We start from the raw sequence: 13,570 nt of genomic DNA, 5'->3' as shown, positions 1-13,570 counted from the left end.
TTAATGCATTATTACATAAGCATACAAATTAATGGAGGATGCTACACAGTCCATGAATTATATTCTTAGTGATAAATTCAACGAGTATAGGAGTTGTCATCTGTATGTAGTAGTTTTTGAAATAACACAGTTGATTTGACTTGGCATAAAGTATGATTTCAATATGGTTTAAATTTTAATGTTTGTTTTTATTACTTTTACTCAGCCATAAAACAGCTTAAAAATATCACAATGTTAAAAAAAAAAAACAAGTTCTGGTTTGCAAGGGTACAGAATATGTCCAAACACACAACAAGGTTCATGGGAAAAATTTAAAGCAGTCCCAGGAAAATCTGTGGTAGATAAATATTACAGCAACAGCCACAATAATGTTACAATAAAATGGAGTAGCGTTTCAGCTAAGCCAACACACTAGCAATGAGCAACCTTTTCTAGATGCGAGTCGCAAGCAAATTTCATAGGCTTCTGGTAGGTCTCATGCATTTTTTCCTATGGAATAGCAGGCTTTAAACTTGCTGAGTACCAGCATACTTCTTAATTTCCAGTGCACTAGGTATTAAATAATACATACTAATGATATGCACATTAGTAATGTATAGTTTATTCTCATGTGTTTACTGATCTAGTTTGGTTTGGATTTTCATCATGAACAGTAGCTTAATTTGGGTTGTATGACAGCACAAAACAGAAAACAGGAAAAAAATTAAATTGCCAAAGTCCTGGAGGTTGCATTTGGCCTGCTCAACTAATTTAGACTTATAATTAGCCAGACACATTCATAGATGCAACTCAGGTTATTTATTCTGAAAGTTATTAAGAGCTCAATGACAATATTCTTAGTAGAGCAAGGAAGAAAAAGTTTCAGGAACATAAAAAAAGATAGTAGAAAACGAAATGTAAATTAGCTGAATATACTAAAAAAAATTAAAAATAAAATGATAAATGATAACGAAAAGGAAAAAAAGTTCCTTAGAACTGATCTTTTTAGATAAGATAAAAAATTAACAGTTTTTCTGATATCTATACAGAGAACATTCTTTATATAGGCTACAAGAGTAATAAAAAAATTTATAGGAAATTAACAACACTTCTACAAAAACATAACCACCACCATGCCTGAATTATTCTAATGACCAAAAAATATGCCTGGATTAAGTATAGTTAGAATGTGCCTAATATCCATGAAATTAATTAGCTAAGTTCTAGTCTGACAATTAATCCAGTTTTATAGCACTTCTACAATTGAAATTTGTGTAATTATATTTGTCAATGATAAAATTACAAATTACAAATAACAAATTCTGCTTTTTTGTCATTTTACTATCTTTTCATTTGTGATTCTGTACAATTCTATATAGCTTCTACTTTCTCCAGTCTTAACAAGATAATATTTTAACAAGAACAATTCATTCTCTTGTTGAATTGATTTCATCTATCAATATGTCATTCAATAATATTGATATCAATTTATTAATTCAGCATAGATATTAGAAACTTACTTCACTACATTTTGCTGCATAATTGTCAGATCATGCTGCAGAATGTAATAATTTTTTTTATAGCAAATGTCATAATTATTTTATATTTCCATTATTATTATTATTATTATTTAATATCATATTTCATACTTACAATTTCCAACTAATTCATTATTTTATTTGCTATAAATGCAAGTTTTCTGGATCAAAATTTCACAAAGTTTTCAAAAAGGACTACAATCAATGCTGCATGGAAAAAAAAATAAAAGTGCTAATATATATTTTCTTGTAATACCATCCAAGCCAAAAACCTTTGAACACAGAATTACAAGGGTTGCTATGTAAGATGTATGTTGTCTTCCAAACAGAAGTTAACCTGGAAATTTGTACAAACCTGTAACAGTTGCAGTTCCTTCCAGACAGGTTCAAAAGTTACCCCTTAACCTTTCAACAGTGGAATAGTCAGGTATGGTGCTAACCCTTAGTAGTGGAGAATAAACGTGCAAAATTTTTAGTATTTTTCCACACGTTTTTTTCTCATTACTATTTCAGAAAAAAATTTTGCAAACAGTTATGTCTAGTAAAGAAAAGTCTTTTTTTATTGTTACATACAGTAATACCCCGAACTTATGTGATAGGTGGGACCGAGTGATAATCGCATAAGTCGAATTCACGTAAGTCGGGGTATAATTTTGCAATTTGTGTAAAATCCAAGTCGGATATATGTAAGCTAATAAATGTTCTCGTTAATCTTATCTTGTCTATTGATTCATTCATGGTTACAAGAAATCACCACATAGAGCCTCTCAAGTCTCTGTAGATATAACAAACACAGAAATAAATAACACAAAATAAATTGTAGCTATGTGTCGATTCCGCACAACACGTCTGAACATGAAAGCTGAACAATAGTGTGGAAGGGTGAGTAATCAAGAGTTGCGTGGCGCTCAAACAAAAGACAAATCGACGAGATTTGAAAATCGTGTAACTCTGGGTTTGCGTAAGTCGAGGTATTACTGTAATTCATTTTTTATGTGAATTTTTTTTTCACGGTAGTTTTTGGCGATACCTCCAAAAGAATTTGACATATATATACATCCCTCACCACTGCCACATGATCACCCTTGACGAATATATTCATCACTCACTGCTGAGTGGTTAAGACATTCCTACTTAACTATGTTGCCTGTTTGGCCTGTGTAATGTTCCTTTGAGGTTTAGCAATATGAGTGGTCAACATTCTGGTTGTGGCTTCTATATAAGATGCACTAGCATAACAAGTTGTAATGCTTAACAGAGATTTTTAAAAGCCACATTTTTCCGATACAACAAGATTGTCTATATTATTTGTTAGTAGCCACCCGAGATGGGTTGGAAAAATATGGCAAAAATAAAACCTTTATTTTTAAAGATTTTTGTTAAAATTCTATATATCGTATACAGGAATCACAACCTGAATGCTTACCACTCGTACAGCCAAACACCGAAGATTACATAAGCCAAGCAGGAATGCCTTAAGTAGTAGCTTTGAACCTGTCCAGAAGAAAGTGCAACTTTTACACACTTGTACAAGTACCCAAGGTTAACTTTCATTTGAAAACTGTTGGACTTTACAAAGATTACAAATTCTCACTATACAAGTAAATAGACCAAATAAACCATAGTTTCAATAGTATTCTCCATAAAATCTGCCTGAAAATGTAATAAAACCTATGTACCCCTAATATGCATGTTTAATTTAAATTAATTTTAGTTACTACAGTGTATCTCATAAGTCTGGCCCCATTAGAGTTACATTAATGTTTGTTTATTCTTTCACAGCATGATACAGAGTAAGGAGGAATGAATTTAAGCTATATTGACAAAAAGGACATGCAGTCAGCGTAGTTACCAAAAAGTTTAACAGGCAGTTTAACCAATCACATAGTGGTATGGATGCAGTCTTTTAAACACTGATGACTTAACACTGACTGAGGATCCTCATCATTAACTTCAATTCCATGCTACAAAACTTATGTCTGTAATTAAAAGCACACATTAACAACTAATTTAACAAATTAAAAGTAATTATTATTATAAATATGAACTAGATCATTTCTACAATGTTTTCTTAATATCATAAGTAAATTTTAGAGTAAGATGTGAACTCTGAACGAGAGATTTGCCACCCCCTCAGAGTTATAGACCCCTGTACAGATAAAAAAGTCAACGGAACCATACCCAAGCATGCGGCCCTTTACGACATATTCACCTCCGAAAGTCAGTTTTTACTGTGTACTGGTACTACTGCCTATTCTTCACGCTCTGCATCAGTCAAGGCTGGCTATTGCTCGTCTCAAACAACAGTTCATGTGTAGTCATGCCCCCACATCCCCTAAAACCACATAACATCAAGTACCAACAAATGGTCAAGTGGACCTCCCAAAGCCGGCACAATCGCATGTGTCAATCGCGATTCAGGTGGGGCAATTTCGCGGGGCTGTATCTCACCAAGGTTCGCATGCAGAGCTGCGGTTCCTTTGACTTTTTTGCTCGTACAAATACGGTCTACAGCTCCAATAAGATCCCAACCCATCTCATTCTGAAGTGTAATTTTTGTGTTTTTAATGCACTTTTATGATGATTTTAAGTAAATTTTCATAGATTATGTATTAAAAACAATTCACATTAAAGTTTATTTATAGAATAAATACAAATGGCATCATTCACATAAATTAAAGCTTTGCTTTCGAATTTATACGAATCTGAAGCACGAAATGATCAAATTTCGGCAGAAGTTACCTTTAAGTCTCTTATTTATGTACGTACGTAGGAGCAAAGTAAATAAAAGTAACATCTACACAAATTTCCATATTAAAGTAATCAAATCACAGAATAATCCTTAATTCAACAATACAATAATATATATTAGGACTAACTTGTACTCTGGGATCTACAGATTCTTCCTGCGAATCATTCCACTGGAAATCATTAATTTCTGAGGACATATTCCTGTTTAGCTCAGAACCAAACGACCTTTCCACCATTTCCGACCATTTTTATCGTCTGATTACTAAGTCCATTCGAATAGCAGTGTTGCCAGCTGAGAAATTATTAATATTATTTTTATTTTTAATGTATTATTATAAAATGTTTTCAATAAATTTATATAATTTTAGTACATATTTTTAATTATAATTCCTAAAAAATTCTTGGAATTTTATCGATCCGTCCGGATTCAAACTCGGGTGATTCAGAGCAGTAGACTGTCACTTTGACCGCACGACCGTGCTATTGAGAGATAGCGACTGGTGTAAAAACTACTATATTAATTTAAAGTAGAGATATATTTTAAATTAAAAAATAAAAGTTTTAAAATAAAAAGTGGAAATCGTTACAAAACTAATTAATTCGATTAACGGAAATATGGCATCAAGTATTTTATTTCGTTTCGATTTATTCATCTACTAGATACATTGTATTTTCTGAAATTGTATAGGACTAGGAATAGAAACCGTACAGACTATAATGGTATAGTCTATAAAATTCCTTTTATGTTGCAATGTGGACTGTATTTGTTTTCGTCGTAGTTAAACATCAATACGAATTTTTAAGAATCTCTTTCTCTTTGGAGATCTGTTATTGCCAGCAGGTCCGCATCCAGACTTCCATGTCTTGATTTTAAGTCCTTGTAGCTATTGATAATTCCTTCCTTTCGGTCATCAATCATCATTGTTCTTCTTTCCCTCTTTCTTCTGCCGATTATAATTCTGTTTAAAGCATTCATGAATAGGCCACCTTCCCTAATCACATGACCTAACCAGTTAGTTTATTTTTCTCTTTACATCCTTTGTTAATTCCCCGTTTTCATTCACCTTTTTTCAGAACTTCATCATTACTCATCTTGTTTATCTATATATATATTTTTTCTATTCTTCTCCGGATGTACAGTACATTTGTAATCTTTCTATTCTCATTATGTATTTCTGCTCAGAGTCCAGGTTTTCGTTCACACAGTACTTTTTTCATTTTATTGTCACCTCCTTTTTCCATTCTAGTTCTTCTTGTTATTTTTTTTCCACTTTTGCAATCAAAATTAATCTATGTACCCATATATCTGAAGCCATCGACTTGTTCAATTTTTTAATTATAAATTCGTGTTTGTTCTGTCCTCTTCTTTAATTCAGAATACTTTAGGTTTACTTACATTAATTAAACTTCATCGTAAGTCTCTCACAACTTCTTTTTAAATCTCTTCAACATCTGTTACAGGTGGTTTTCGTTTTTCACAAGACGAGACACATCATCAGCAAATCTTAAACATTGTATTGTTACTCGTATTCCTCCTATTTTGGTGCCTCCTTTTTCACGAAGAGACTCAGGTACCATTTCTTTCAGATATATATTACAGAGAATTGGCAATAGACAGTATTCCTGTTTAATGCCCTTCTAAAACAAAACTTTCCACTGAAATTTTCTTTTATTTTTATGACCGCTCTCTAGTATTTGTATAGGTTGAGAATCATATACAGTCGACCCCCCTATAACGGAAATTCCTATAACGTAGCGAAAAAATTGCGGCAGTATTTGTATAAAGGGACTCATAAAACGTCGTCGCCGACTCGTGTCGCGACATGATTGGTCGAATCTGGACCAATAGTGGATGAGCAGCCGAACTACTTTCCACCGTCCAGCGCCACGCTACGGAAAGTTTAGGCGAGTAAGTTGAGTTTACTATCGTCTGTACAGTATGTAAATTAGTTACCGTAAGTCTAATACAGTACTAATTTTATACATTTTTTGTGAAAGAAACATTTCTTATTAAACGGCCATAAAAATTATTTATATTAATGATGTCTCCAAAGTTCAACGAAGTTTTCGCAGAAAAATAACTTATCAGAAATCGCGGCCGCCGTTTGGTGTGCTGCTTCGCGACGAAAACAAGCTTAAGCAATAGCGACGTCGAATGGTGCACACTCGGTAAGTAATCCTACAATCTTTTGTTTATAGCGTAGTTTATACGGATTATTTCCAAAAAAATATATACGTATTTTGGAAATGTTGAGTCGGATTAGTCTAGAATCGATTAATTTTATGGAAGAAAACCTTTCAAACAGCTGTAGTCCGTAAACTTCACACGTGTCAGGCTGTGATTGGCTCATGTATTTAAGGATTCCTACAACGTAAAATTCTTATAAAGTGGAACTTATCTAAGCGTTATAGGGGGTCTACTGTATATATATATATTTTTTTTTTTTTCTTTCCAATCAACACCTTTCTATCTTAAAATATCTAGTAATTTCCTCCAATCCACATTATCAAAATGCCTATGAAAAATCTATCTCTAGTGATACGTTTCCCTAAGGGCAAAAAAGGCAATTGCCTGGAGGTCCATCAATCTTTTATAAGAAAATACTGTATTTCAATCGAAAAATTTTATCGAAGAAAATGTCTGAAGTCAACACTGTATATGGAAACGTCTATTTCAAATTCTTATGGGCCTTATGAAAGACAGTGGCCTATAACACGCCACTGTCTTTCTCCAATTGTTCTCTATATTCCTATCCCATTCCTGGTACTTATTACTTTTCTGAATCCGAATTGTTCTTTTCCGACATATTAATTCAGTTTCCTATATGGTCGTTTTCCCACTATTCTCAGAAGAATCTTAGAAGTGTGAGAGACCAGGCTAATGATTGACGCCAACCCCAATGACTCGTAATCCGTTAGTCCCAATAATATTTTAAAATAATGATATGGTTAATTGATTTGCCTAACTTGGGGTTTCACATAAGAACCAATACATAAATGCTTTATGGTCTTCCACAATTTCTCTTATGACAAACAACCAGACCCACAATACTACTAGACAACATGATTGAAAGATAGGGCACGACACCTTGCTTTGTATTATGCATGATAAAATTATGGCATTAGGATTCAATTCGAACTGGAATCCTACACAGCTTTTTGGCATCTTACCATTTACCATACCGCTGTCTGAATGACATAAGAATAAATAAAAGCGTTGCGTGTCGCTTAACTAAGTATTCTTTGATAAGTCAAATTATATATATGTTAATTATAATTTGTGACAGTTCGCTTAAATCAGTCGATTCACGATTATTACATATTGTACTGCTTATTAATTAGATTAGATTGGATTAATGGAAAAAGGCAACGCGACACTTGGTCAATCTGCCAAGGGGATGCCTCCTGAGAGAACTTTCTATGGGGAAACTGGCCCTACTTAAATGTTAGATACATGAAGAAAACGCTACGTGGCCAGCCAGTTGATCAGGCGAGCGGCCGGATGACCGAGCGGTCAGGGTGGCAGCCTACAGCTCTGGGGGACCCGGGTTCGAATCCGAACGGGTCGAAAAAATCCCCAGGAATTTTTCGGGGGTGGTCCGTTCGGATATGTCGGGCCCCGTCCCTCACCACCCGGCAACCTCATTGTGGGCCTGGCCGAACCCATAATGGGCTTGCAAAAAGAGGCTCTCTTAGTGTCCACAGGGCAGAAAGAGTTAATTAAAAAAAAAGTTGGTCAGGCGCGAACCCGCTATCAACTTTCAAAATTTAATAATTTTATTCAATTGGACACTGGTGGCCACGTATGTTAATTTTTACATTACATACATTGCATGAAACTATAAGGAAACAGTAAGTTATTTGTATTAATATAGTATTGAATGTCGATTTTAAATCTGCCGTTTGAGAAATTTTTATACGTCTTGAGAACAATTATATAAATAATTGAACATTAGACCAAAATTATCCCTTTATTTTATATGTTAAAAACAATTTTTATCATTAAATTATTTAAAAGAGTCTTAAAATTTACATTAAATAATAATTCAATATTGAACACGTTAAAATTACAATGCAATCTTGGATACAACATTAAGGTGCAATTTGACAATAACGTCCGGTATAACCTTTACATTTGCAAGAAATATTAGTAGGCTTGAATACAGGCAGTTTAGGATCTATTAAATATTTCCAGGAAGTAAATGGTTCATCTGGCCAATAACAGTGTCCTCTTCCTTTGCAAATTACTTGACTACAACGATTTGTATTGAGTACCACAGTAGCTATTGTAGGAGCCATCACATCTTTCACATACGTAGCCGTCAGTTCACACTGTGATTTAGTTAAAACGTGATAAGAAGAACCCCAAATGATAGCGCCATCTAAACCAAGTGAAGCAATTTGCCCTAGCATCCTCTTGAAATCCATCTGCACAATAAAGTGTATATAAGGATTGCAGTTTTTTAAAATCGATCGTTATATTTATATATATGTAAATTTAAATTTTTACCTACCGATGGTATTGTTTCATTAGTACCCGGTAAAACATAATTTATGTACGGATAAATTGGTGTATTAGGGTTGGCTACCCTCATGGTTTCCCTCAATCGTGCATCAATCCACCAAGCTCGTTGAGACATATTATATTTTTTTATATGAGATTCTTGAGTATAAATAGATGGACAAAGTGCAGTAGATTGATTCCACAGCCAAGATAATCTGTAAAATATTGATGTAGTGAAAACTTTTGCGAATAGTTTGGTTAAAATAAAAGAAATAGAAATATACCTGCTATTTTGCTCCCGCACTCTAGCGTTACAAGTAAATTGTGATGGTTGATCTTTCCCATTGTAATTATAACAATCAGGAAAATAATAGTAGCACCAGCCTGCATCAGGTCTCATATCTTCAGCAAGTTTCAATGTTTTCAACATCCATTCCCTAAAATCGAGGAAAGTTAGTATTAATATTAAATTCAAAGCAATATACCTTTGAAATCACTTGATAATATTAAATCATCTTACTTGGCACTGTCTTCCCATTCTTTTATAGCAGCTTCTTCAATTTTCTTTGATGACCAATCTGGATGTTTACTTTTTACAAGATCTATCGATCTTTCTCTATATACTTTCATTTTGCCCCAGTTAAAATCCCAGCTAGGGCGCCACGATTCCCAGTCTATCACACCAATTCCATCAAACTTTGGATTTGGTATAAATTTCGTAATATCATCTTTCGATACCTTTAAATGCTCTTTTAAATCTGCTACCTAAAAGTAGAAAATATTATGAAATTAGACTACTAAAAAGATAAAAGCCATTTTTAGACGGTCACGCCATTGGGTTGCGCTACTCAGTCGCGTATATCAGCGACTCAGATGCCCCACTAAAGTGACATCACTCGGTGATCCGTGCGAAAAGCTTCACGCTATTGTGGTGCTACTTGTGATGGAGATCCGCGACTCGTTACCACAGACGTGCGACACTAACGCTCGTGTGAAAGCATAGCTTCAAAATACATTGATTTCAACGGAAAAGTAAATGGATGCGACTAAGTGGTCCATCTGAAAGCGACCAATGAACACTACTATATTTACGTTAGAAAACCATAAAAGTAACAATGATGCAATTGTGAGTATTAAGCAGTCCTAAGATGAATTCGCAATATAATTAGACATAAGACAGGCTTCGATTTTTTTACATTATGGAAGGTCTGACCCACAATGAGATTAAGTAGTATTTGAATGGGACGTAAATCCGGATCGATAGAAGGAACAACTTTTGACGAAACTTTAGAAAATCTGAGAGCAAAACAGTCTACTTAATTATTTAGCTTCTTCAAAATTTAATCGTTTTGATTCATTAATAATTACAAATTTTCACCGTAGTAAAAGTTCTTAACAGTTGCATTTCTTTAAAATTTCATTCAAAAATCTGTTTCGATTATTTCCAATCGATGGCGTTTTAGTAGCATTTCATTTCTTTTTAAAATCAAATAACACTTCTTGTAAATCATGAAAAGTAAAATAAGATCAAAAAATTATTAATGAAATTATTAAAATGGAAAGTGGAGAAGAAGGTAAAAATACAAACTTGGAGGAAAATTCGAATACTGGTCGGATCAAAGGCGGTTCCACGGAGGCTACAAGGACTTAAACCCTCCTTATTGATACAAAACAATTAAAATTCATTTGTTCGAACTTCAAAAGTTGTTTTTAAAAACTAGTTACTGTATTGGCGGCAAGTGTGATTTATCGAACCACTGCAATATAATCATGTTAATAAAAGATACTTGTAATTATTCAAATATTTTTACTTTTTGAGTTAGCTTCCTTTGGGTTTTTCTGGATCCGCCATTAGATTGGATCCTCAGAAATCTTCATGGATGTTGACAAATCAAGGTCAATCATTCATATATATCGAACTCCATTTTTTAATATCTGGCTATTCTCATTGTGAGCCTTATCGGTTCCATAATGACAAGAAAAAATCCTCTTAGTAGTTGCAGGACGAAAAGAGTTAAAAAAAAAAATAGAAGGTTAAATTTATGAAGATATCACTCATAAATTTTATCTTAGGATGCTCGATTTATTTACTAATAGACTATAAAATGGTTAAAAATTATACAGTCATAAACCCGTCATAAATGAATTTAACATTAGTTTATTTTTAAAGTGTAAAACATTTAAATAAATTATGAATGAGACTCAGTTTTCTTAAATTAAGCGAAAGACCATAACTTTGTAATTATTCTCTACAATTCACACATTGCAATGTAAAAAAGTTGATTCTGAACCGTTAAATAAATCATTCTTTATATGTAAATACTATTTCTTAACAATATTTCATATAAAGAATTTATTAATGTACTAGTATAAGGTATTTTTATTTCATCTTTTTATAAACCCAATAAAAACAATGCATATTCTTCAGTGCATTCACTTAGGCTCGTCATCGTATCATTTGAGTCATCTTCGTTTATACTTATTGTATATCTATAATGTAAATAATGGTAATGAGGTATTTTACAATACACCACATTACGATACATGCAGGGGTGCAAACAGGGGTTGTAAGTTAGGTAATTGCCCCTGAATTCTATTGATTTATCTTCCCGGAAATCGACATGCACCAAAAAGTTCTGGCACCACCTTAATATACATGATTCCTTTATTATATGCCACACGCAACTTTACACTTGAAAGTCGATTCATATATGTCCAATAATTTATTCGGTAAATTGCTATATGTTCCCTTAGAAGGCATTTTCATACATTCGATTGTAAATTGCACAATTGTATATACAATTTGATAATTAATTTCATTTCGATTTATTATGTAAATATAAAATTCTATAACATAATTTAATCCACTTTCATTAAATTAGAGCATGTATAAACCATACGAAACCATGATTCGTACTATTTATTAGCCTTGCAATACTTATTATTATTTATATAAAGATGATTCATACTTGAAACTGTATACAGCACACATTTATGACATATACAGTAAACAGAAATTTTGTTTAGAAAAGTTAATAATGTAAAATTTCCATGACCTTGTTTCAATAACTTTGCAGCGATTTCTTATCTTAATGATTCCAAAGAAAAGGATTTTGCTATGGTTCAAGGCTGAACGTAACCGACGTTTGTTTGTTCAATGACCCTTTTTTTTTTTAACCAGAACATGGTAAAGATAATATTGACCGGATATATTATAACTTTACTATCGTCATTTCCTTTAAAATATAGAGTTCAATAGGTTCTTTTCCGGGTTCTGAAACTCATTCCTCAACTCTTTTATCTGATAACAAACTACAACTTTATAATTGGAAGAGGCTTTGTGGAAAAGTGGATAAAATAAAAGAATTAAAGTTGCTTTAAAAAATATACTTTTGATGTTTTTATCGAGGGTAATACAGGCATAAAGATTACTGAAAAATTTGACAAAATATTTAATTTTTCGGAGTAAAGTGTAGCCTTTTCACTGCATTGCTCTTTTCTCAACTAAGGATTGAGGGTTTGAGTCAGAAGTTAACCAATAAGCATTCTCGTACTTAAAGTAAAATAAATGATAATTGGTTAACTCCTGACGCATGTTCCTTGATTAAGAATTCGAACATAAGAGAGTTGATAAATTCAATTTAACAAAGAGAAATAGGTAAAGAAAGTCATAACTTACTTGCAAGAGGCCTCCATTAACGTCACCTTTAGTAGGATCGATATAAGGGTATTTTCCGAGTTGATTTTCATAAAAAATAACTATTTTATCTCCATTAAAACCCTCTCCCTGATTAACTAATACTTTATGACTCGTTAAGTCTTGCGTTATATTAATTTTATACTTTTTACTGCAAAGAAAAGAAGGAACTTCCCAATATACTTTAAAATCTGCTTGAGCAGAGTAAATTATAGATATGAAGATAGAAAAAATACTTATCGAATGCATCTCTGCTGTTTGGATGTTCTGTGTGTGTCATCTGGGATGGCGAAACGATTTTTCTACCTTATGCGTGTGACGTAACATAATCTTAGTGACGTAATATGTGAGGTTTTAGCGACACCCCTTCCCCTAAAGTTAGCTTTCCCGAAGGCCGAACTAACTTCCTCGTTTTCATTTCCTTTATTTTCGGCTACCGATAATGTTTTTGCTATTAATTCTACGAAAATTTTTCTATCTTCTTCGATGAAATCAGATGGAAAAATATGAAGAATTAAAGGTGCGCTAATTAAACCCAACGTGATAAATGTCCTCGAGATATTTTGACAACTTGACTCATGAACATTATTAAAATTTAATGAGAAACTAATAATCAGAAATTAACATCAGCTGTTCCGATGACATTATCATCAAATTTAGTTTTGAGATAAGTAAAATCGACATTAATTTAAAAATAATAATTATTAAATTCGTTAATTATATATTATTTTATTGCATCGAGGTACGAATAATAATATAATGAAATTATATTAATTTATTTTTAAAAATTAAGTAGTATTATTTAAAAATTTCAAATGAAAAAAATAGCAGACGAATTTTGGCGCATGGTAAAAATCGTCTGCTTTTTTTTTATTCGATTTTTTTTTCTTCAAATCAAACTTTATTAATGCGTCATAAATTGAATTAATATCAATATTTTCTAAACAAAAAATATTAATTCAGATAAGAAAACAGAAGATATCGATTACAAGTAATTTTAGATTTAAAAAATGATATGACGCATTTCCGGTTTGTATATTCAAAATTTAAATGTGTAAACATGTTTAGATCTTCCACGTGTGTTATACGACTTTTAATATC

At 32.5% G+C, this 13,570-nt stretch overlaps 2 protein-coding genes across 2 annotated transcripts in view; both read right to left on the bottom strand.

The window, feature by feature from the left end:
• LOC111627636 (SH3 domain-binding protein 5-like) overlaps positions 1-4,554 on the bottom strand; it is a 49,003-nt gene extending 44,449 nt beyond the window's left edge. The window contains exon 1 of the mRNA XM_023371221.1: positions 4,397-4,554. Coding sequence (XP_023226989.1) covers positions 4,397-4,504 — 108 coding nt within the window. The 5' untranslated portion in view covers positions 4,505-4,554. The remainder of the gene's footprint in view (positions 1-4,396) is intronic.
• Positions 4,555-8,240: 3,686 nt separating this feature from the next.
• Positions 8,241-13,165, bottom strand: LOC111627617 (hyaluronidase 1-like). Its single transcript, XM_023371206.1, has 5 exons — positions 12,452-13,165; positions 9,293-9,537; positions 9,057-9,209; positions 8,783-8,987; positions 8,241-8,696 (listed from the first exon to the last, which is right to left on the bottom strand). Exons 1-5 carry the CDS (start codon positions 12,716-12,718, stop codon positions 8,361-8,363), a joined length of 1,206 nt encoding a protein of 401 aa, XP_023226974.1. The 5' UTR covers positions 12,719-13,165; the 3' UTR covers positions 8,241-8,360.
• Between the last annotated feature and the right edge of the window lie 405 nt (positions 13,166-13,570).

This window comes from Centruroides sculpturatus, unplaced genomic scaffold (assembly GCF_000671375.1).
Source record: "Centruroides sculpturatus isolate CEXI.00-Female unplaced genomic scaffold, Cexi_2.0 scaffold1, whole genome shotgun sequence".
Taxonomy (NCBI): Eukaryota; Metazoa; Arthropoda; class Arachnida; order Scorpiones; family Buthidae; genus Centruroides; species Centruroides sculpturatus.
Note: the sequence above shows the minus strand (reverse complement) of the source record. Positions and strands in the feature narration are given on the sequence as shown.

What these genes read in the sequence shown, in the direction of transcription:
- LOC111627617 (XM_023371206.1), bottom strand. Translation starts at nt 12,718, where the DNA reads ATGCATTCGATAAGTATTTTTTCTATCTTCATATCTATAATTTACTCT. An exon ending in GAATGGGAAGACAGTGCCAA is followed by an intron (nt 9,210 to 9,292) that starts GTAAGATGATTT and finishes CCTCGATTTTAG; the next exon opens with GGAATGGATGTTGAAAACAT. An exon ending in CTAATGAAACAATACCATCG is followed by an intron (nt 8,697 to 8,782) that starts GTAGGTAAAAAT and finishes TTTATTGTGCAG; the next exon opens with ATGGATTTCAAGAGGATGCT.